Source organism: Podarcis raffonei, chromosome 4 (assembly GCF_027172205.1).
Source record: "Podarcis raffonei isolate rPodRaf1 chromosome 4, rPodRaf1.pri, whole genome shotgun sequence".
NCBI lineage: Eukaryota > Metazoa > Chordata > Lepidosauria > Squamata > Lacertidae > Podarcis > Podarcis raffonei.
The window spans coordinates 74,255,816-74,275,375 of NC_070605.1; the positions used below are offsets into that span (position 1 = coordinate 74,255,816).

At 40.9% G+C, this 19,560-nt stretch overlaps 1 protein-coding gene across 1 annotated transcript in view; it reads right to left on the minus strand.

Annotated features, from left to right (window-relative positions):
• The window catches only part of GABRG3 (gamma-aminobutyric acid type A receptor subunit gamma3), a 296,269-nt gene that overhangs the window by 12,684 nt on the left and 264,025 nt on the right, over nucleotides 1-19,560 (minus strand). Inside the window, exon 6 of the mRNA XM_053384109.1 lies at nucleotides 15,762-15,899. Within this exon, the coding sequence (XP_053240084.1) occupies nucleotides 15,762-15,899 (138 nt within the window). The remainder of the gene's footprint in view (nucleotides 1-15,761; nucleotides 15,900-19,560) is intronic.

Sequence of the window (19,560 nt, forward strand, 5' to 3'; positions counted from 1 at the left end):
CACACTTCTAGATCTTTTGAGAAAGGGTACAAAATGGTTTAGCCAAAAGTGTGAAGACTGCTAAAAGATCTGTTGAACAAGCCTTAAGGAGATTACACCTTCCGATTTAGAGGAAGCTGAAGAAGCTTCAATAGAAGGAAAGATGATTAAAAACTTGCAATAACCTAAATGCATATCTGAAAAGAAACTGAAAGAAATAGCACTAGGCTGTAGAGCTTTATCAGATCATCAGTCATGGAGATGAGAGTCTAATTGCGTCTGGAGAAAACATTTTCAAAGCTTTAAAGAATGTCCTGGATTTTAATGAGGATCTAGTAGACTTACTTGACTTCTAGCAGTGGATTTCAGAGAAGAAGCTTGTTAAATTTCTGGAATCTTTAGCATACAATAAGACCCTGGAGGTGGAGGAAGATAGTATTCCCACTGAATTATTCAACGATCATCTGGAGACTGGTGGCTCCCTATGAATGCTGAACATTTTGACTTTATAAATTACTCTGAAAATATACCATAGGGTGGGAATATGAAGATCATGGTCATCATCTTTAAGAAAGGAGATGAAAAGACCAACCTAGCTATTAATGTGCTGTCAGCCTAATTTGTATTAATGGCAAAGTCATTTTCCTTCCTTAGAGGCTAGAAGGTTTTGACTGCGGCAAACAATATACCTACTGTAAACCTCCCTGTGATCTTCAGATGAAGGGTGGTACATAAGTTAAATAAATAAAATATAAATAGATAAACAGGAAAGCAAGGATTATGTCAGAATTCTTGATTCCAGATAACTGTTTTTTATTTCAGGTAATCTTTTGCAAACGTTCCTGCTTTAAGAAGGGCAGTGAATATGCAGACTTTGAGACCCCGAAGGCTCTATAAATTGGTTCCATCAGTGTAGACTAAATTCTTCTCTATATTGTTGATTAAAGAGCACTAGATTAATCAAAGCACTTTAAGCTACTGCTAATTGTTGTATTTGTTAAATGAAGACTGGCTTCTACAGATTAGTCAACAAAGCATAATGTGGCCACCAGAGGAATTGAATGGGGCTATATCTGGTGGTCTCCCCCTCCTATCTTAATTGTTGTATAAATGGTGCTATTCTTAATTTAAGCAATGAGAATCCTCCACACTCTATTGGCCTAGGAAAATATCATTTCAGTTATATGCATTCTCTCTCTCTCCCTCCTCACCCATGTGAACTTGAGATGTTTGTGGGTTGCACTCAAGAACTATTTGAAATAAGACTAATTGGCCATCACTTGTTAAAGGACACACACACTTACAGAACACTTTTTTCTTTCTTATTTTTCTGGTAACTTGAAAACAATTTTGGAGAACTGGCAGTTGGATAATTCGACATGTTAGCTTTTATTGCTATTTGGGGATTCTTCCCCACTCTCTGAAACAAATGGTTGATGGGAGCATCTTCAGCTTTCTGAAGAAAAGGCAAAGGAGGAGGTAAATGGCATTTTATGGCATTTTAAGTAGTTCTCCAGAATAGGCTTCATTCTGAGATCTCAGTTTTTGGAATATCTCCTTGCTAAGATGATCTGCTGGTGAAACCAGCAAAAAAGTAAGTATCTGTTAGCCAAAAGGGAGAGAAATATATTGGAGAAAAAAGTGGCCTCTTTTGCATTTGCAGCTACAGATATCCCACAAATTGTTTTAAATGAGCATATGATGGATTGTTTCCATGGAAAAAAGATATTGCACCTCCTTTTATTATAACTTTATAACTGATTCTAATTTTATTACAACTGCTTCTTTAGTTCTAACCAAATGGTCAGAATATACAGGCTGAACTGGACCTCTTACCTCAGTAAAAGAAGTTTAATGACTGAAAAGTGGATGAAATATTTACAGCAGCTTTCAGAGGATGGAATTGCTCTCCAAATTAGACACCAGAATTGAAATGTTTCTGTCTTTAAATATTTGCGGGTTATTTTTAGAACTGCCGTTTCCCCTGGGCAATAATATTAGGAAGAAAAATGTGACATTTAGAACTGAAGTTGTACTTGGAGCTAGATGATGTTTATATGATATGAGTCAGTATCAAGTAATTTACATTTGACGCTATTTGTTCTTCTGCAGGCAGTAATCTTTCATTTCTTTAGGAGGGCACTAGCATTTCCACAGGCTCAAGGAAAATGTCAATATTTTCTTGAATGACACCGTCTAAGGTTTCAAAAGTGGCCGTCTGTTTTTTTCCTGTGCGTAGTCAAACGTCTTTCACCTTTTAAGTTGAAAGAGAGTGCTGAGCTTGGGAACGGTGTCTCTGAAATGTCTTTAAAGGTCCCAGTTGTTCTTTGGCTGTAATATTTACACTTATTGAAATATTAATACTTTAAGGATGAAGAGGTGGTTCCCAATATAGCACTTCCTTTGAATAGTTAAACGCCACATGAGGCAGAGGGAAACAACCTTCCTTAGAAATAAAACATGCAAGGAAAGCCTGTCATAAGTTAGCAGCTTTCTTCTGAGGCTGTTTATTAAGTAGCCTCGCTCTGGGTGCCTCTGTGTGTGGGGTGGCTTGGCCTGCTGTGATTGGGACCAGAGATTGTTGTTCTTATGTTGTTTGCCTTTCCCATAGTGATTTAAGGCTTACTTTTGTTAGGTGGTGTTGGGACTCGTGCATCATGACGAAAATGACATTGGGCAGGATCAACATAGTAAACGGGGAATCCCTAAGGGACCAAGGGGGAAAGATGGGCCATGACACATCCTAGGCTCAGTTTAGGGGCCCTGCAGGGCTGGCTTCTCTCACCCTGATAACCCACTGAGGGTCCCTAAGAGTCAGAAGAATCTTTTTCTGTATGCGACTGCGGCAGCTGAGATGTTACTTGCCCCCAAATGGAAAACGAACAGAGTACTGGAGAAGGAGGAATGGCTTCTTAAGATGTTGGAGTATGCAGAGCTAGCAGGTCTGACCAGCAGAATAAGAGATCAAGATGATAGAATTTATAAGGAAAATTGGAAAATATTTGTAGACTATTTTAAAAGTCACTGTAAACAGGTTAGCAGGATAGCCTGATAACACAATAAGTTTCCATTATCCTGAATCTTATTGCTCCAGAAGGTTACTTATTACTTAAGACTCCATTTCTCAAGAAAAACACTATTTTGTTGTCTGCACTTTTTGGTTCTCACCATATATATAAGCTTAACCATGAATACTATGTCCCAGATTTTAGTTATCCATTCTCTGTTTGCTTGTTTGTTTTAAAAGGGGAAGTTTTGATGGAAAGCAAGACCTATATGTATTAGGGATGTGTGCCAGGCTGAGCTGAATGGGGTATATTTGGAGGAATTCCGGCATCAGGCTAGCATAAATTACAATTTCAGGATACAGGTAGGCAGTTCTTGGTTTTTTGAACAATGGCTCTCACCACTGATCATACTGGCTGGGGCTTATGGAAGTTGGAGTCCAACAATGTCTGGTGCACCACAGGCCCCACACTCCATGTTGTACACACAAACGCATCCCCTGAAACAATTCATTTCACAGATGCTGCTTCTTCATTAGCATTCCAAAATGGCTGGACTGTAGCTATTATGAATTACACCTCCATGCAGTTATGTATAAAACTTATGAGTGCTTACCTTAACTTGAGTGGTGCGTAAGTATAAATAAAAGTATAGGTAAAGGAGATATACTGGCATATTGTTTCTCAAATGAACTCTAATGCATATACAATACATTACCATGCTTTGGAAGACGTGAGATAAAGGTTAGATTAGGACATGTTTTTTAAAAAAATCACTTTTAACAAAATTACTGCTCTGAAATCTGGCTTTCATTACCTCTTACAAATTTGCAAGGTGTTTAAATTGAACCTTAAGGAAATGCAGATAGTTACCATGCAAACATGTGCAATGCGCATGAACCTGATTTGCTCAAGAGGATTTATTAAGCAGCTTTCCATTAAGAGAAAGCTATGGATGCACAAATTCAACTAACTCAGTCTTCCAGTAAAATTGGTCCTTCTAAAGGGGGCTCACTGACAGGAAAAAAAAATGAAGTCCTATATTTAAAAAGAGAGAGAAAGATAGGTAAGACATATGTTTCAGCAACAAAGCCTTCCTTCACTGTCTCACTACGATCGCTCCATGAGATCACTTTGCTAATGCTGGATTGATAAGGAAAACCAAAAACTTTTTATAATGGTTTGATTTTCTGATGAGATTGCTCAGAGAGATTGAGCTAAATGCTTCATGGTGGAAGTCTCTAATAGGTAATGACGATTGAAATCCACCAAGATGACTTGTAGCCCAATGGCTTGCAGGGGGCTTGATGATGCATCTATTTTGCAGCTCCAGGCAAACACCAAATTCCAGAAGATTCATTGACTGGACTCTGGTGGACCATCATTAGTGAGGGGTGACCTGTTTTTACTTGATGGATTACAAGTTCTGTGTCCCTTTATTAAACTCAATAGATGACCACCATATCTCTGTGTTATTCTGTCTAGCAAGAATCTTCTCTTATGCCATCATTTTTCCTTACTTAGCATTTGGTTTACTGATTCATGTCCACACAGCCACATCCAACTTGACTTATCCGTGGCTGTCTGTACGCAACTTGCCTGATGCCTGAGTTCGTCCAAATAGACTCCGTTTGGCTCAAGCCTGGCACACATCCCTAATATATATAGGTCTTGCTTTCCATCAAAACTTCCCCTTTTAAAACAAACAAGCAAACAGAGAATGGATAACTAAAATCTGGGACAAAGCGCAGGCAACAAGATGGTGTATTTCTTGAGAAATGGAGTCTTAAGTAATAAATAACTTTCTCGAGCAATAAGATTTAGGATAATGGAAACTCATCTGTGTTACTTGGAAGTTTATGAAGATAATTTTTTATGTTCAGCTTTGGTATGGAAATTTGCTCCTATATGTTTGGTTCTAGTTAGCTCTTTCTACTTTGATTTTACACGGCATCTGCTATTATACTTTGTTGTGCTATAAATAAATATATGTAAATAACAATAAGAAAATTGAAAACACAGCCACCACTCATTTTATTTTGCAGGTTTAACATGTATCTTTTGGTGATATATTGGAATGATAGCACATCATGTTGATAAGTAGTTTTCTCACTGATCTGCCTCTGTTGGCTTATCATTTCTGCATCTCACAGTAACAGCTAAGGCAAAATTCTACTACTATAGTCCACTTGAACAGAGATTGCTGAGGAGCAAAGCATTGTGGGCTGCACCTCCATCCTTCCCTTGTCTTTTTCAACAAGGATCTTTGTGGCAGCAATGGTTAACTGACAGCATCATCCAGGGCATATTGTATTCCTGCATACTGTAAAATGTATTCCTCAGATGCTAGGGTCAGCACCTAATAGCAGAAGGTAGCAAGAAATAAGTAGAAATTGATGGAGCACAACCTCCAAAGTGCTTGGGCTTGCATCCTTGAAGAGTCACTTGTAAAATAAGTAAGGTTGTTTTCCCATCAATATTTAATCCTGGCTTTCGTTGGTTTCTTGACAAAGATGGGGACAACAATATGGATGGATGTCAAATGAAAACTGACAGATCTCTCAAGCACACCCTCATTTTTTGTTTGCTTTTGCAATCTAATGTGGTTGTGGTGCATAATTCAAGTTAGAATGTGTCAGCATCTCCCTGTTTTTTCAAAGGTGGACTGGTCAGCTTTATAAATCCATTCAGCATCCATTCAGGCCTTGTTGAGCTTTTTCTAGAAAGTCTTGGCCATTTTGGATTGACACATGAAAAACCAAGAAGAACCCACATCATAGACAATGTGAAGTGACGTTTGTACGGACATATATAAGGTTAGGTTGCAGTTTTAGTCTCCTGTTATTGTATTAGTTAGTGGCCTTACTGAAAAGTCTGATACAGGAGCTGTAGAGAGGGCAAAAATATGGAATGGAAGCTATGGAAACCCCACCAACACGTGGTAACAGAGGAGATAGTGTTGATGGGGACTGATAGAGTGTCAGCACTGATAGAGAGGTAACAGAGAACCAATAGAAAGACCCCAGGAGCTAAAGAAACGGGTCCTCCAGATAGCCTGTTTATTAAACATTCATCCTCATTTGCTTGCACAAAACATACACAGAGTTAAGATTACAGCCAGACTTGGCTGAGCATCATCATCATCATCATTTATTAATTATACCCCACTCTGGGCGGCTCCCAACAGAATAATAATAATAATAATAATAATAATAATAATAATAATGTGATAAAATGTCAAACATTAAAAACTTCCCTAAACAGGGCTGCCTTCAGATGTCTTGTCAGATAGTTGTTTATTTCCAGTGTGGTGTGGTGGTTAAGAGTGATAGACTTGTAATCTGGGGAACCGGGTTCATGTCTCCGCTCCTCCACATGCAGCTGCTGGGTGACCTTGGGCCAGTCACACTTCTCTGAAGTCTCTCAGCCCCACTCACCTCACAGAGTGTTTGTTGTGGGGGAGGAAGGGAAAGGAGAATGTTAGCCGCTTTGAGACTCCTTTGGGTAGTGATAAAGCTTCTTTATCAAACTCTTCTTCTTCTTCTTCTTCTTCTTCGACATCTGATGAGAGGGCGTTCCACAGGGTGGGCGCCACTACTGAGAAGGCCCTCTGCCTGGTTCATTCTGAATGGTTTGTGGGGAGGCTACATGACAATGAGCATTCGTCCTGTTTGCAGGGTGTTTGCAATCTTTTCACTAATCATTTGTTCATTCTGTACATTTCAGGGCATTTTCCTGTCACTTTCCTAACTTCAAAAAGCGTGTTTCTTTTTTCAAGTAGATTTGTTACATTCCACAAAATACTGGCAATTGAGAGGTGCCCCAATATAAACCGAATGAGGATTGAGAAAACAGGGTTCTTTTTTTAAACCAGATTCCACCAGATTCCACACGCCAACATTACCACCATCCACAGCTATGATTGAAATGCAGCAACCCATCTGGTGCAGAAAGTTACACAAACTGTTTACACTCTGATTCATCAAATGCGTATGAATAATCTCCAGTGGTGACATTACAGTGTAATTAGTCCTTTCAATCCAAGAATGATGCTATCATACCAGTGACCTAATGTCACAGAAAGATTCCGGTCTCTGTCAATGTGAGACTTTGCCCTTCATTGGAATATACTTCACAGGAACATCTTTCTAATTTGTTTCCAGTGATTTGAAACAGTTACAAGATTTATTTGAAAATGTGGCATGGTTTGCAAAATCACCCATTTTTTTATCATGGTCCAAATCTTTAACAAGTGAATAAAAATGTTGCCTGGAGCAGAATTATATTTCATATATTACTTTAATTATATTCCAAACTCTGAGGCAAGGGTTATTATATAAGTTGTGTACAATTCCTAGCACAATGGACCTTTGATTCCCGATTGAGTTTTAGAGTTTGGTTTTCTTTCCACATCTAATATTACTAAAATTAAGTGGTTTTCCCCCTCCCTTTTCTCTCCCCTTTTTGGATTATGCCGTTTGAAAGTTTACTCATCTAGATGACCTATTTCTCCCTGCAAATACAGCTAACCAATTTATTTAGAAATGCTACTTTGGAGGGATAATGAGGGCATTCAGGTTTGTATTAATGACTGTTTGAGGTCATCTGTTTGAGACAGATCAGTCATAGCATGTAAAAGTTCAATGATCATATTGCATGATGGTTAATAATTTTATTTTATTATTCTTGCTATTATGAAAACACCCACAACAAAACGATAATTTCCTTTTATGGGAGCTTGGGTGGTACATTTAAGCTGCTGAAAATGGGCCCACACTTTGGCCCAAGCTGAAACTTATTTTGTTTGCCTTCTGTAGTTTCTCAGCACAGTTGAAACGAAATGGTGAAATGGGGGTCAGGAGTCAGGTGTAAGAAAATAGCTCGTGATTCCAGGAAGTGATGGTGGGCAGGCATAGATGTACCTTCCTCAGATGAAAATAGGGGCATGTCTCACTCCCCTCCACAACTGACCCTTCCTCAATCCTCCATTTGAGTATAGGCTTTGCTACCCCTCACCAATTCTCCCCAGAACAACTCTGGCTGGGTATGCGTAACTTCAGTAGGCATTTACTCTGTGAGATAGAAGAAAACACATTGTAGGGAAAAACACACACACACACACACACACACACGATGCAGGTACTTTAATCATATGGTTTAGTAAATGTTAGCATTTAATATTATTCTTTTTCAGAGACTGTAGTTTTTCTTAATAGATTAAAATGCTTCCATATTTACATTTTTATTGCACATTCTTCTATAGAAAAGACACCAAGAATGAGAAACATATCAAAGTAGAAAAAAGATATTGTAGAGAATTACAATTTTAATAAGAATGCAAATTAAGGTGAGATTTGTTACATTTAACAAAACTGAAAAAATGGCAATACTAAAATGATCATTAGTTCTGACCACCAACTCCTATTTGATATGTTTCTTACAGGAGATGGTATCAATGGTTTCGCTACCTATGACAGTGAAATAGAGATCTGATCGAGGGCACAATCATATACTTGAGTACTGCTGGCTAAGGGCTGTGGGATCTACCAGGAGCCTTGCTAAATCCGCCGACCAGAGGATTTCCTCCCTCAGTATTTCCCCTAATTGGTGAGTTTGCTTTACCTGATAAGAAACAGGGAAATATAAAATTAATTTAGTGCTGTATTTTTAAAAGAGCTTATCCCTTCATAGGAGAGCCATCATGGTAGTGCTTAGGTTCTCAGTTTAGGACCTGAGAACCCAAAGTTCAAATCCCCACATGGCTGTGAAGGTTGAGTGGCCTTTGGCAAGATACCATCTCTCAGCCTAAACTATCTCCCAGGGTTGTTGTCACGTTAAAATGGGGAGCAGAGCCATGTAGGCCACCATGAGTTCCTTGGAGGAAACCCAGAAGGTAAATGTAGTAAATAACAAAAATCAAAGAAATTGGGGATCCTGTGCATTTCAGAGCAGTTCTCTTTACCTTCCCTCTAAAGACTGCAGCATCTGAAAAGTGTTTTATTTGCAATAGGCTGCTCTATCATTTCCATGTCTTACAGTGGGGCCTCTCTAGCAGTCCTCCATTTAGACAAAGTTTACATTGGCCTAGTCTTCTGGAACTGTGTCTAGGCAGAAACTACCTGTCATGCCTAATGTAATAGGTAACACCCTGTTACAGAGCACTTGTGCTCAATAAAGCCTCAGTAGAGCATATTTGCACAAGGAGTAATTTTTCACTTCCAACTGGATTTCCCTTGGGGAGAGAGAAGCCCATGCATACGAGTTTAAATGGATGGAAGTTTTTAAAAAAATATAAATTCAAATTGATTTCTCAGCAAGGGCTTTACAGCTGATATAGGAGAATTTTGAAAAATCCTACTGCAAATTAATTAATTCAGATACTTGTAGAGTAAATGAAATGTAGCGTAAATGAACGGTAGAGCTTGAGGCTTTAGCCCCATATGCGCAGTTGGCAATAAACAACTGGTCTTATGTTTCCAATGAGTCTCACTTGGGTCATTCAATAATAAAACCATGAAGTTTCACTGACTGCTGCAGCCAATATGGTTTAAAGTCCCTGATCACTGACCATGGTGGCTGGGGCTGATGGGAGCTGGAGCCCAGCAACATCTGGTTTCTCTCAGGTTTCCCACCCCTGTTTTAGAATAACATTGCTGAGTGTCCTCAAAAGCATGATGGTCACTGTTCTATGCGCTAACCCTTACTTCCAAATTCATTCGCAGCTCCTAAATGAGATACTGGACTTGTGGAAGGTCTTTGTGGAAAACCTTAGAAATGTATGAAATCAAGAGATACTGTCTTACTTCTTGGTAGAAAGGTATGAATTAAATTCACTATGTTTTCTGTTTAATTTGCAGTAAAAAATTTCAGTGCTCCAACTAGGACTGGGCCTTCCATTTACAGCACTCTTGAACCACTTTAACAGTTATGGTTTCCTTCATAACTGTAGTTTGTTAAGGGTGCTGAGGATTGTTAAGAGACCCCCTAGTTCCCTTCACAGTGCAGGTGTCCCCCCCCACACTTATGCACGATCGACTGTATATGTGTGACACTGGGAAATAAATTATTTAATTCAAACCCAGAAATGGCAGGAGAGAGCTGAAGAGTCCTCATCGCTTGCAAGGAGATGCTCCCTGGAGCCTGGAATGGATGTCAGTGGTGGCGGAGGAGACCTGAGGCACAGTGGGGCTTTGTTTCGGCTGCTCGGCGACCCTGCCTAACAGCTGGCAGACGGAGTAGCACAGTCACAGCCACTTTTCCAGACATCCCTCAGACTCCACCCAGCCCAAGAGCTTAACCCCAACATATTTTGGTCTGGACTGGGGACCAAATCCTGCACTGGGAGGCTTTTTAAGAGAGTGCTCCCTACTTTATGGGATTTCAGTTATGCGCATGGAGGCCAGGAGCATTACCCCCACATAAGTGGGGGGATGCCTGTACTACAACTCTGAGTTCCCTGAGAAGAGAGATGGATGGATAAAACTGCTATGGAAATTATAGCTCTGTGAAGGAAACAGGGGTCTACTGTTGACAAATTGCACCCTTGACAAACTACAGCTCCCATGATTCTTTGGGAGAAGCCATAGCTGTTAAAGTAGTAAAAGAGAGATTTAAATGTATAGTATGTATAGTATGAGGAATCCGGGTGGTGCTGTGGGTAAAAGCCTCAGCGCCTAGGACTTGCCGATCGAAAGGTCGGCGGTTCGAATCCCCGCGGTGGGGTGCGCTCCCGTCGCTCGGTCCCAGCGCCTGCCAACCTAGCAGTTCGAAAGCACCCCCGGGTGCAAGTAGATAAATAGGGACCGCTTACTAGCGGGAAGGTAAACGGCGTTTCCGTGTGCTGCGCTGGCTCGCCAGATGCAGCTTGTCACGCTGGCCACGTGACCCGGAAGTGTCTGCGGACAGCACTGGCTCCCGGCCTCTAGAGTGAGATGAGCGCACAACCCTAGAGTCTGTCAAGACTGGCCTGTACGGGCAGGGGTACCTTTACCTTTACCTTTATGTATAGTATGGGTGGTCCATATTGTTAAAGCTATGGTTTTCCCTGTAGTGATGTATGGAAGTGAGAGCTGGACCATCAAGAAGGCTGATCGCTGAAGAATTGATGCTTTTGAATTATGGTGCTGAAGGAGACTCTTGAGAGTCCCATGGACTGCAAGAAGATCAAACCTCTCCATTCTGAAGGAAATCAGCCCTGAGTGCTCACTGGAAGGACAGATCGTGAAGCTGAGGCTCCAGTACTTTGGCCACCTCATGAGAAGATAAGACTCCCTGGAAAAGACCCTGATGTTGGGAAAGATGGAGGGCAGAAGGAGAAGGGGACGACAGAGGACGAGGTGGTTGGACAGTGTTCTCGAAGCTACCAGCATGAGTTTGACCAAACTGCGGGAGGCAGTGGAAGACAGGCGTGCCTGGCGTGCTCTGTTCCATGGGGTCACGAAGAGTCGGACACGACTAAACGACTAAACAACAACAACAAATGGGTGGATCCTAGGGGTAAAAAAGGCGGACTATAGTTTCAGTTTTACAGCTCAGCCAACTGCTTGGATTCAAACTTAAATGTACCTGAACACCAATTTAGACTCATCAAATGGATCTGTTAAAAAAAGTTAACCTCAAAGATGCTACTGGCACATGCTGTTGTTTTCAAATCATGCCATATAAAAAGCCCCGCAATCCCCAGAGTGTTTATCCTTTTAAGAGCATTCATGTGACAGGAGTTTTCCTAATGCGCCATCAGGACTCAGTGGGAGCCACTGTGGCTTTGAAATATGTCAGGCACATGTGTAAGTAGATGAGACCAGTTAATATTCATAAAATAAATGTCTCTAGTCTAGCACATATGGCTGTCTGGTTTTGTGACAGATCTGTATGAAAGTCAATTAAGAAGTACATTTTTTTTAAAAAAATTGCATATAATATGTATGCTTATAAACCACTTCAAGGCTTTTTGACGAGGAAGTGGTATATAAATTGTATTAATAAAATGTATAATATCTTATAGCGTCTATTTCCTTTAGCACACAATTTCCTATGAAATTGTGACATGTTTGAGCAACTAATGGCAGGCAATTGAGGCAGGGAAGGAGCTAGGCCATTTTTCACAGATTATCACAAAAACCATGCAGTGATAATTCGCACAACATCCTGTACTTCCATTTAAATGGAAACTATTGCTTATAATAGGGGCAGTGCTTTAATGGTTCAGAATATGATGTTCCACAGTAATAGTCCTACTGTGAGAAAAGCCATGTGGTCTGCAAACTTGAAAAAAGCAGGGAGGAGTTAACAAAACAAGAACTTTTTAATGTGCAAAAACTGGTTTGGGACACCAAGATAAAAAAATGAGAACCTGTGTGCCCTAAATGGTATCATTCCTATGCTTGCATTATTCAAGCGATCTTATTATTCCTTTTCTCTGCTAACTAGACATACATATATTTGGGCATGCCCCCATAAATTACATCTATAAATTCTAGTAGTTTCACACATAAAACTCTTTTGTAGCGCTGAAACGAACTAGTCATTTCATATGCATGGAAAACATTTCAGAATTCATGAATGTGAATAAATACATCCACTCAGTTTGCATAGCTGGTGGAGGAGAAGAATTCATGTTCTTCGTTGCTTTTTAAAGCTTTACTTTACAACTTTGCTCTTTGGGCATTGTCTATGATTTCTTCATGCTTGGACAAGGCTCAGCCATTTGTTTTCAATTATTTTAAAAATACATCATGGATAAGAAAAGAAACAAAGACACTGGCCCAGGTAAAAGTAAATTTTAAATAGTAAATTGCTTTCAGAGGGACTTGGGCTGCTATAGTAGACACATTTTTGTTTATTGAACAATCTGGGTTAATATGCATATAGGCTTGAAGCTATTGGTTGCATATATTTTCCCTGCATTAGAACTGATGGTTATAGCCAATAGAGATGGACAAATCAGTTAATTTTGGTTTCTCGATTTTCCTGTCTTAAATTCAATCCCTTACATTTCTGCATGTATTCACTTCTTGGGAGCAGTTTCAAAGACATGTTTTAGAACGCAGTCATGGTGCTGCTCCAAAAGCTAAAAGAAAGAAAGAGGCAGCCCTCAGACCATTCTGTAAGTAAATCTCAGGCCAATGATCATGTGGCTTAATATTCAGATCAATGTTCTGATCTGTGAATGGAAGGTTTGCTCCAAACACGGAGCAAACTGGAATCTTCCTCAGCCCTACTTCAGAGGCATCAACACACCGGGCCTGTAAGTGACAGGGAGGAAGAGAATACCCCTTGCTTCCAAAACACTATCCTCCATCTTGATACAGACATATAGAGCTCACGTTCCAGGTCAGAAACACATCCCTACATCCCGGCATTCAAATTTTCACAAAATGTTAGAACGCTGCTTTTATATTGGCTTCATTTGTTAATGATCACTTCAATTGAACCATATAATCACAAGATTTAGTAATATGTTAATTGCATTTTAGCGAGGAAATGGTCTTTAACCACAAAGATGCATTATTGATGTGAATGGGGAGCCCATAAATCATTGACTTGCAGATGGGTGTTTTGTTCTTTCTGTGCAATGTGTCCCAATAGGGAAAGCTTGATCTGTTTAATTTCATCTTTGAAGAATCCATCACTTCATATTAAATTAGCAGACTGTTACTGACAATGCATGGCTGTAGGACTTGCCGTGACATATTGATCCATCTAACATACTTCAGAGTCATTTATAACTTTTAGATGGTGCTTAGCTTGAATGAGATTTTCAGTCTACCAAGTGCAGCAGATATTTCATTACACAACATTAGGTTTAAGTCCTAGGAGTTATTCGCAAGGTACTTTTTGCTACCCATCAGCTTAGGCTCAGTAGCAGTCAGTGGGGCAGGGTGGGATGAGGCTGGGCTACTGAGCAGGCTTCCCCAATGCCAGGGTTGCTTTGGGTTACCAAGAAAGGGTGAGTACCGCTCCTGCTACTGAATTCTCAGGAGGACCCACTGATACCCTACTGCTAATCCGAAATATCACTACAGTCACATAGGACCTGTCCTCTTCTCAGCGATGTGCCTGGCATATGCTATTTTAATTTCCTCACCCCCGGGTGACACTACATCGAGGTTCCAGAGGGATTGTGAGAACATTTAAATGGACAGTGCCAACATCAGCGTTAGACTTTCTTTTTTCTTTATTTTTTGCTGATGGTGCATCATCCTGCCCCTCTTAAAGTAAGGCATGGTAAGGGGCCAAGCTGGGAGGGTGCAGCAGTGAAGCCCACCACACTTCAATTTCATATACAAGCTCTGCCATGTATAATATATTTCATATTAAAGCATTGTATGCATATGCTCTGAAAAAGACCTACAGTTGAAGCATGTAGGACATTTATTGTTTGCATAATTGCCTTGGGAATTCCTTTGTTCGTTTGTGATATTCTCAGCTCTGCTGGGAAATCCCTTTTGAGTAGCTAGTAAAGGTAAAGGGACCCCTGACCATTAGGTCCACTCGTGGCCGACTCTGGGGTTGTGGCGCTCATCTCGCTTTATTAGCCGAGGGAGCCGGCGTACAGCTTACGGCTCATGTGGCCAGCATGACTAAGCCACTTCTGGCGAACCAGAGCAGCGCACAGAAACGCTGTTTACCTTCCCGTCAGAGCGGTACATATTTATCTACTTGCACTTCGACGTGCTTTCGAACTGCTAGGTTGGCAGGAGCAGGGACCGAGCAACAGGAGCTCACCCTGTCACGGGGATTCGAACCGCTGACCTTCTGATCCTAGGCTCTGTGGTTTAACCCACAGCGCCACCCGCAACCCCTAAACACATCTTGTCCACAGCCCACCACACAGTTCATCTTTGCCCTATCCTGGCCAAGCTCATAAAGACATCCTTATGCAGCTCACACACAGCACACAGAGGGCAAGCATCATAAGAACATAAAAGCATGTTGTTAGATATGTCAGCAAAGGTCTATTGGTACGCCATCTATTGAGCTGGGATTGGATCTTGATGCAGGTGCCATGACCCTATTGTGATGCGGTCCGCAGGTGTCTGGGTTCCAATGACTAGTGCTAGGAGATCTCATTAGACTGGGCTATTCAACTGGGCATGACACTTTCAGCAGGGAAATGTTTCTGTACAGCAACAGACTGTGTATTAGAATCCTAACTCTCTCCTTCAATGTGAAAGATGGCCAGGGCTGTCAAGCTGACAACATAGAAACATCCTGCTGGGTCTGACCAATGTCCATTGAATCCAGGATTCTGTACCAGCAGAAACCAGCCAGATGCCTCTGGAACCATACACATAAGACACAAAGATGGTTGCCATGCCTAGCATCTGGTTGTTGAAGGCATACTATCTCCGTAAATGGAGCTTCATTCATTGAGCTTCCAAGTTGGACAACAGCTCATAGGTTAAACTCCCATTAATTTACCCAACTCTTAAAAAAAAAAAATGCACTAAGGGCCATCACCGCAGCTTGTAGCAGTAAATTCAGTAAGTTAATTGTTTCCCAGGGAAGTATTTTCTCTTATTCCATGGCAAGGGAACCTGTGACCCTGTTGGACTCTAACTCTTATTAGCCCTGGCAGTCATGGCCAATGGTCATGGATGATGGGAGTTTGAGTCCAACAATGTGTGGACTACTAAAGGCAATGGCTGCCCGCTACTTCTCAATACTGTGCTGGTTATACTGACCCACGTTTCACATTTATTGATGTAGGAAAGGGCTGTACTGAACCCCTAAACCTTCAGGCCAGAAAGTTCATTGTTATTGCATTGCACCTACCTGCAGATGTTTGCACAATATCAGAGGTATTTCTGAGACCCATGAAGTCAAACTGATAGAGTCTCCAGGATTTCTGGTCTGCAGCTTCTACTGAGTTTTTTCTCCATCTATAAATCATTTCTTCTTGAGGATAGCCATCTGTAAATTAAAAGTTTTTTATCAAATGCATGGTAAACATTCTACAATGTTAAACTTTTGCATTAGATTCGTGTCACACTTTTTATATAACTTTGGAATAATTTTTAATACCTTAGGCTGCAATCCTATGCTCCATTGAATTCAATGTGACTTACTTTTGAGTAGAGATGTATAGGATTTCGCAGATTTACAATGCAACCCAATGCATGTCTACTTGGTGATGTTTCCTCCCTTTTTAAGTGGGTATAGATATGCAGCCTTAATGGCTCTTCAACATTATTGACTATATATACCGTAACTCCAGCGTAATCAATCGTATATGACTAGAGAAATGTTGTTGTTACCATTCTGGTCATGATGAATTTTTGAACCAAGTCAGCTTTAGTTTCATGTGATACCAGAGTTGCCACTGAAAATTGCTAAGATCACTTGGGATGCTTTTGAACTTCTCAATCAAATTTGTCTCCATATTTTTGATTTCTAAATCACCTGGCCTGGTCTCTCAAGTAAGTGAAATCAGTGTATAGACCAGACTTCCTCAACCTCGGCCCTCCAGATGTTTTTGGCCTACAACTCCCATGATCCCTAGCTAGCAGGACCAGTGGTCAGAGATGATAGGAATTGTAGTCTCAAAACATCTGGAGGGCCAAGGTTGAGGAAGCCTGGTATAGACATACATTCATTCATTCATTCATTCATTCATTCATTCATTTATTTATTGGCTTGTTTGTTTATACCAGGCACCCCCAAACTTGGCCCTCCATATGTTTTGGGACTACAATCCCCATCATCCCTGACCACTGGTCCTTTTAGCTAGGGATGATGGGAGTTGTAGTCCCAAAACATCTGGAAGGCCAAGTTTGGGGATGCCTGGTTTATACATACCCTACCTCAAGGCAGCTTACAGGTTCTAATTTATGTACAGAGCCCTGTGTGTGCATAGTTACATGCCAGTAGGGTGGAACTGCAATGTTGCTTTCCTAAAATGGCTTTACCAGGATGGAGAGGAGAAGGCAGCGGGGAGGTTGGTGTGGTTCAGGTGCAGTGGTGGAGCTCTGCCTCTATTTTCATTTTAATATATATAGAACATATAACACATAAAATGTATAAAAATATCAAAGCAGTTCACAATAATATCTATGTATAATTTTAAAAACACATTAAAAAGTACAATCAGAGACCATCGGATAACAGTTGCAGGAGGATGTTTAATAGCAAATCACCACCATTCCACTAAAACTTATGGATATATAATATTTAAAGTTCTAAAGTGTTTGTTCCAACACACTAGCCTTCTGGAAAATAATTATAATGGTGGTGGTGGTGGTGATGATGATATTATCCTTCTTTTCAGCACAATTATTCATTACCACATTCTAATGAATTCTTTCTTCCTTTAATCCATTGTCTCAAGTAACATTACAGCATGAAAGATGCCAACAACATGTTAATCTGTGATCTCTTTAAATCTACAAGTGTTTTTGGAGTGCAGCATTCATTTATTTTCAATCAGTGTTCCAGAGTCACAGTTATCACAGATTTTCTTTTTTTCAAGTGAATGAAAACTGTTTATAGTTTCACAGTCTGCTGATTGGCAAGATGGCCAAGATGATAATTTACTGTTCTGTCAGGCAGATTATTTTAAAGGATTCATGGTTAAGCAAGAATTAATCTTTAACGTGTCCACAACTTCTAGAAGAGTGAGTGATTTTTGGGCTCAAAGTTGTTTCCATTTTCAGTGGAAAATTGCATCTTTCTCTTGCCGTTCATTAGTTGGCCCAGTTAATGGTTTGGCCTGGTCCATCCTTCACTGGTCCCTAAATGATCACCTGTAGGAGTCTGTGGGCTCACAGTTCAGTGGCAACCGGGTGGACAAACCCATTTTATGAAACAGCATTCCCAAGATTGTGACTGCTTGGAAAATGAAACTCCAGGTCTTGCAAATAGGAAACAGTGTAGAGCCATCCATACACATGAAGTCACAAGACTGTTTTTATGTAGTCGGTTGTATGAGGGGTGGCAGAACTCAGCCCTTATCTGGTTTCCTTTTGGCAACACACAACGGTATCATTTTCTGCCTTGCACCCAAGCCACGGTACAGAGCCTGCCATTATCTCTTGTGGGACATCATCCTTAGTATTGGCATTAAGCTATTTTATGAGCACACCTCCTCTCTCCCATCGGCTCGAATGGACAGAAGCAGTAGTAGCCAGAACCCAGTCTCTGAGAGAAAATGATTAGATGGCTCTGACACATAATGTTCCTTCTACTTTCTGGAGGCTTCCCATTATTTCCAGGGTGGAATCTACGCACATAAAAAACCACTGTGAAAATGCTTTTTAAAAAAAGAAGTTTTGAAAAACACATTGAATTTTGCATAGCTCACTGTCACCATCTAGTGCCACATTTGTATATTGCACTTGACAACACATTTAAAATGTTTTATTTGCAGCTCTGTAGCTGAGTCATAGGTTTTCATGCATATCTTTAGCCCTGAAAAGAACTGGGCTCCTAGGGTGAAGGAAGCAGTTACCTAACCCTACCAGCATCTAGCTAGTCTTTGAGCTACTCCAAGGTTGTCAGTTTGCTGTGAAGTGCACAGGTGCCATCCATCCCAAAACTCCATGTAGGTAGTTAAGGTAAAGGGACCCCTGACCATTAGGTCCAGTCGTGGCCGACTCTGGGGTTGCGGTGCTCATCTCACTTTATTGGCCAAGGGAGCTGGCATACAGCTTCCAGGTCATGTGGCCAGCATGACTAAGCCGCTTCTGGCGAATCAGAGCAGCGCACGGAAACGCCGTTTACCTTCCCACTGGAGCGGTACCTATCTACTTGCACTTTGAGGAGCTTTCGAACTGCTAGGTTGGCAGGAGCAGGGACCGAGCAACGGGAGCTCACCCCGTCACAGGGATTCGAACTGCCGACCTTCTGATCGGCAAGTCCTAGGCTCTGTGGTTTAACCCACAGCGCCACCTGCTTCCCTTATATACGTAGGTAGTTATACGTCATCAAAAACAGAGAATACAGACTGCTTATTTGTACAAAAATATGGAAATGTAGAGATAATTACTATAATGTAAATAGAATATAGCACATCTCACCATGATGCAGAAGACAGTCACCTATTGACTGGTGTGCTTATTCATTCCAGATGCTAACCACTAATGGTCCCTTCAAGGCCCTACTTATCTTTAACTGCACTTTGTCCAGACAACTGTCCAACAGAGGATCTATTCAAACAGAGGATTGTCCACACAGAGAAGGACACATTCCCACCCTGAATCCATGGCAGGTTATTAGCAGATCCTGTCCTGGCACCTTGATATTTTACATAGGAACATAGGAAGCTGCACTCAAGACTTAGCAATATTGGCACTGGATCTCCAGGATCTACTTCAGCCCTACCTGAAGAAGTCAGGGATTGAACCTGGGACCCTTTGCACCCAAGGCAAATGCTTTACCAATGAGCTACAGCCCTTCCCCTGAATATTTTGTACAGTTCACAAAGAAGCAAGGGACGCTTTTGTGAAGGGCTGGCACATTCTTCTTTACCTTGCTGTTTCATTGTGGCTTGTTATTACCATACATAATGAAAGATAGCATTTCCCCTCCGCCAAGTACTTGCCCATTGGGCATTACCCTGACGATATGCATAATTACC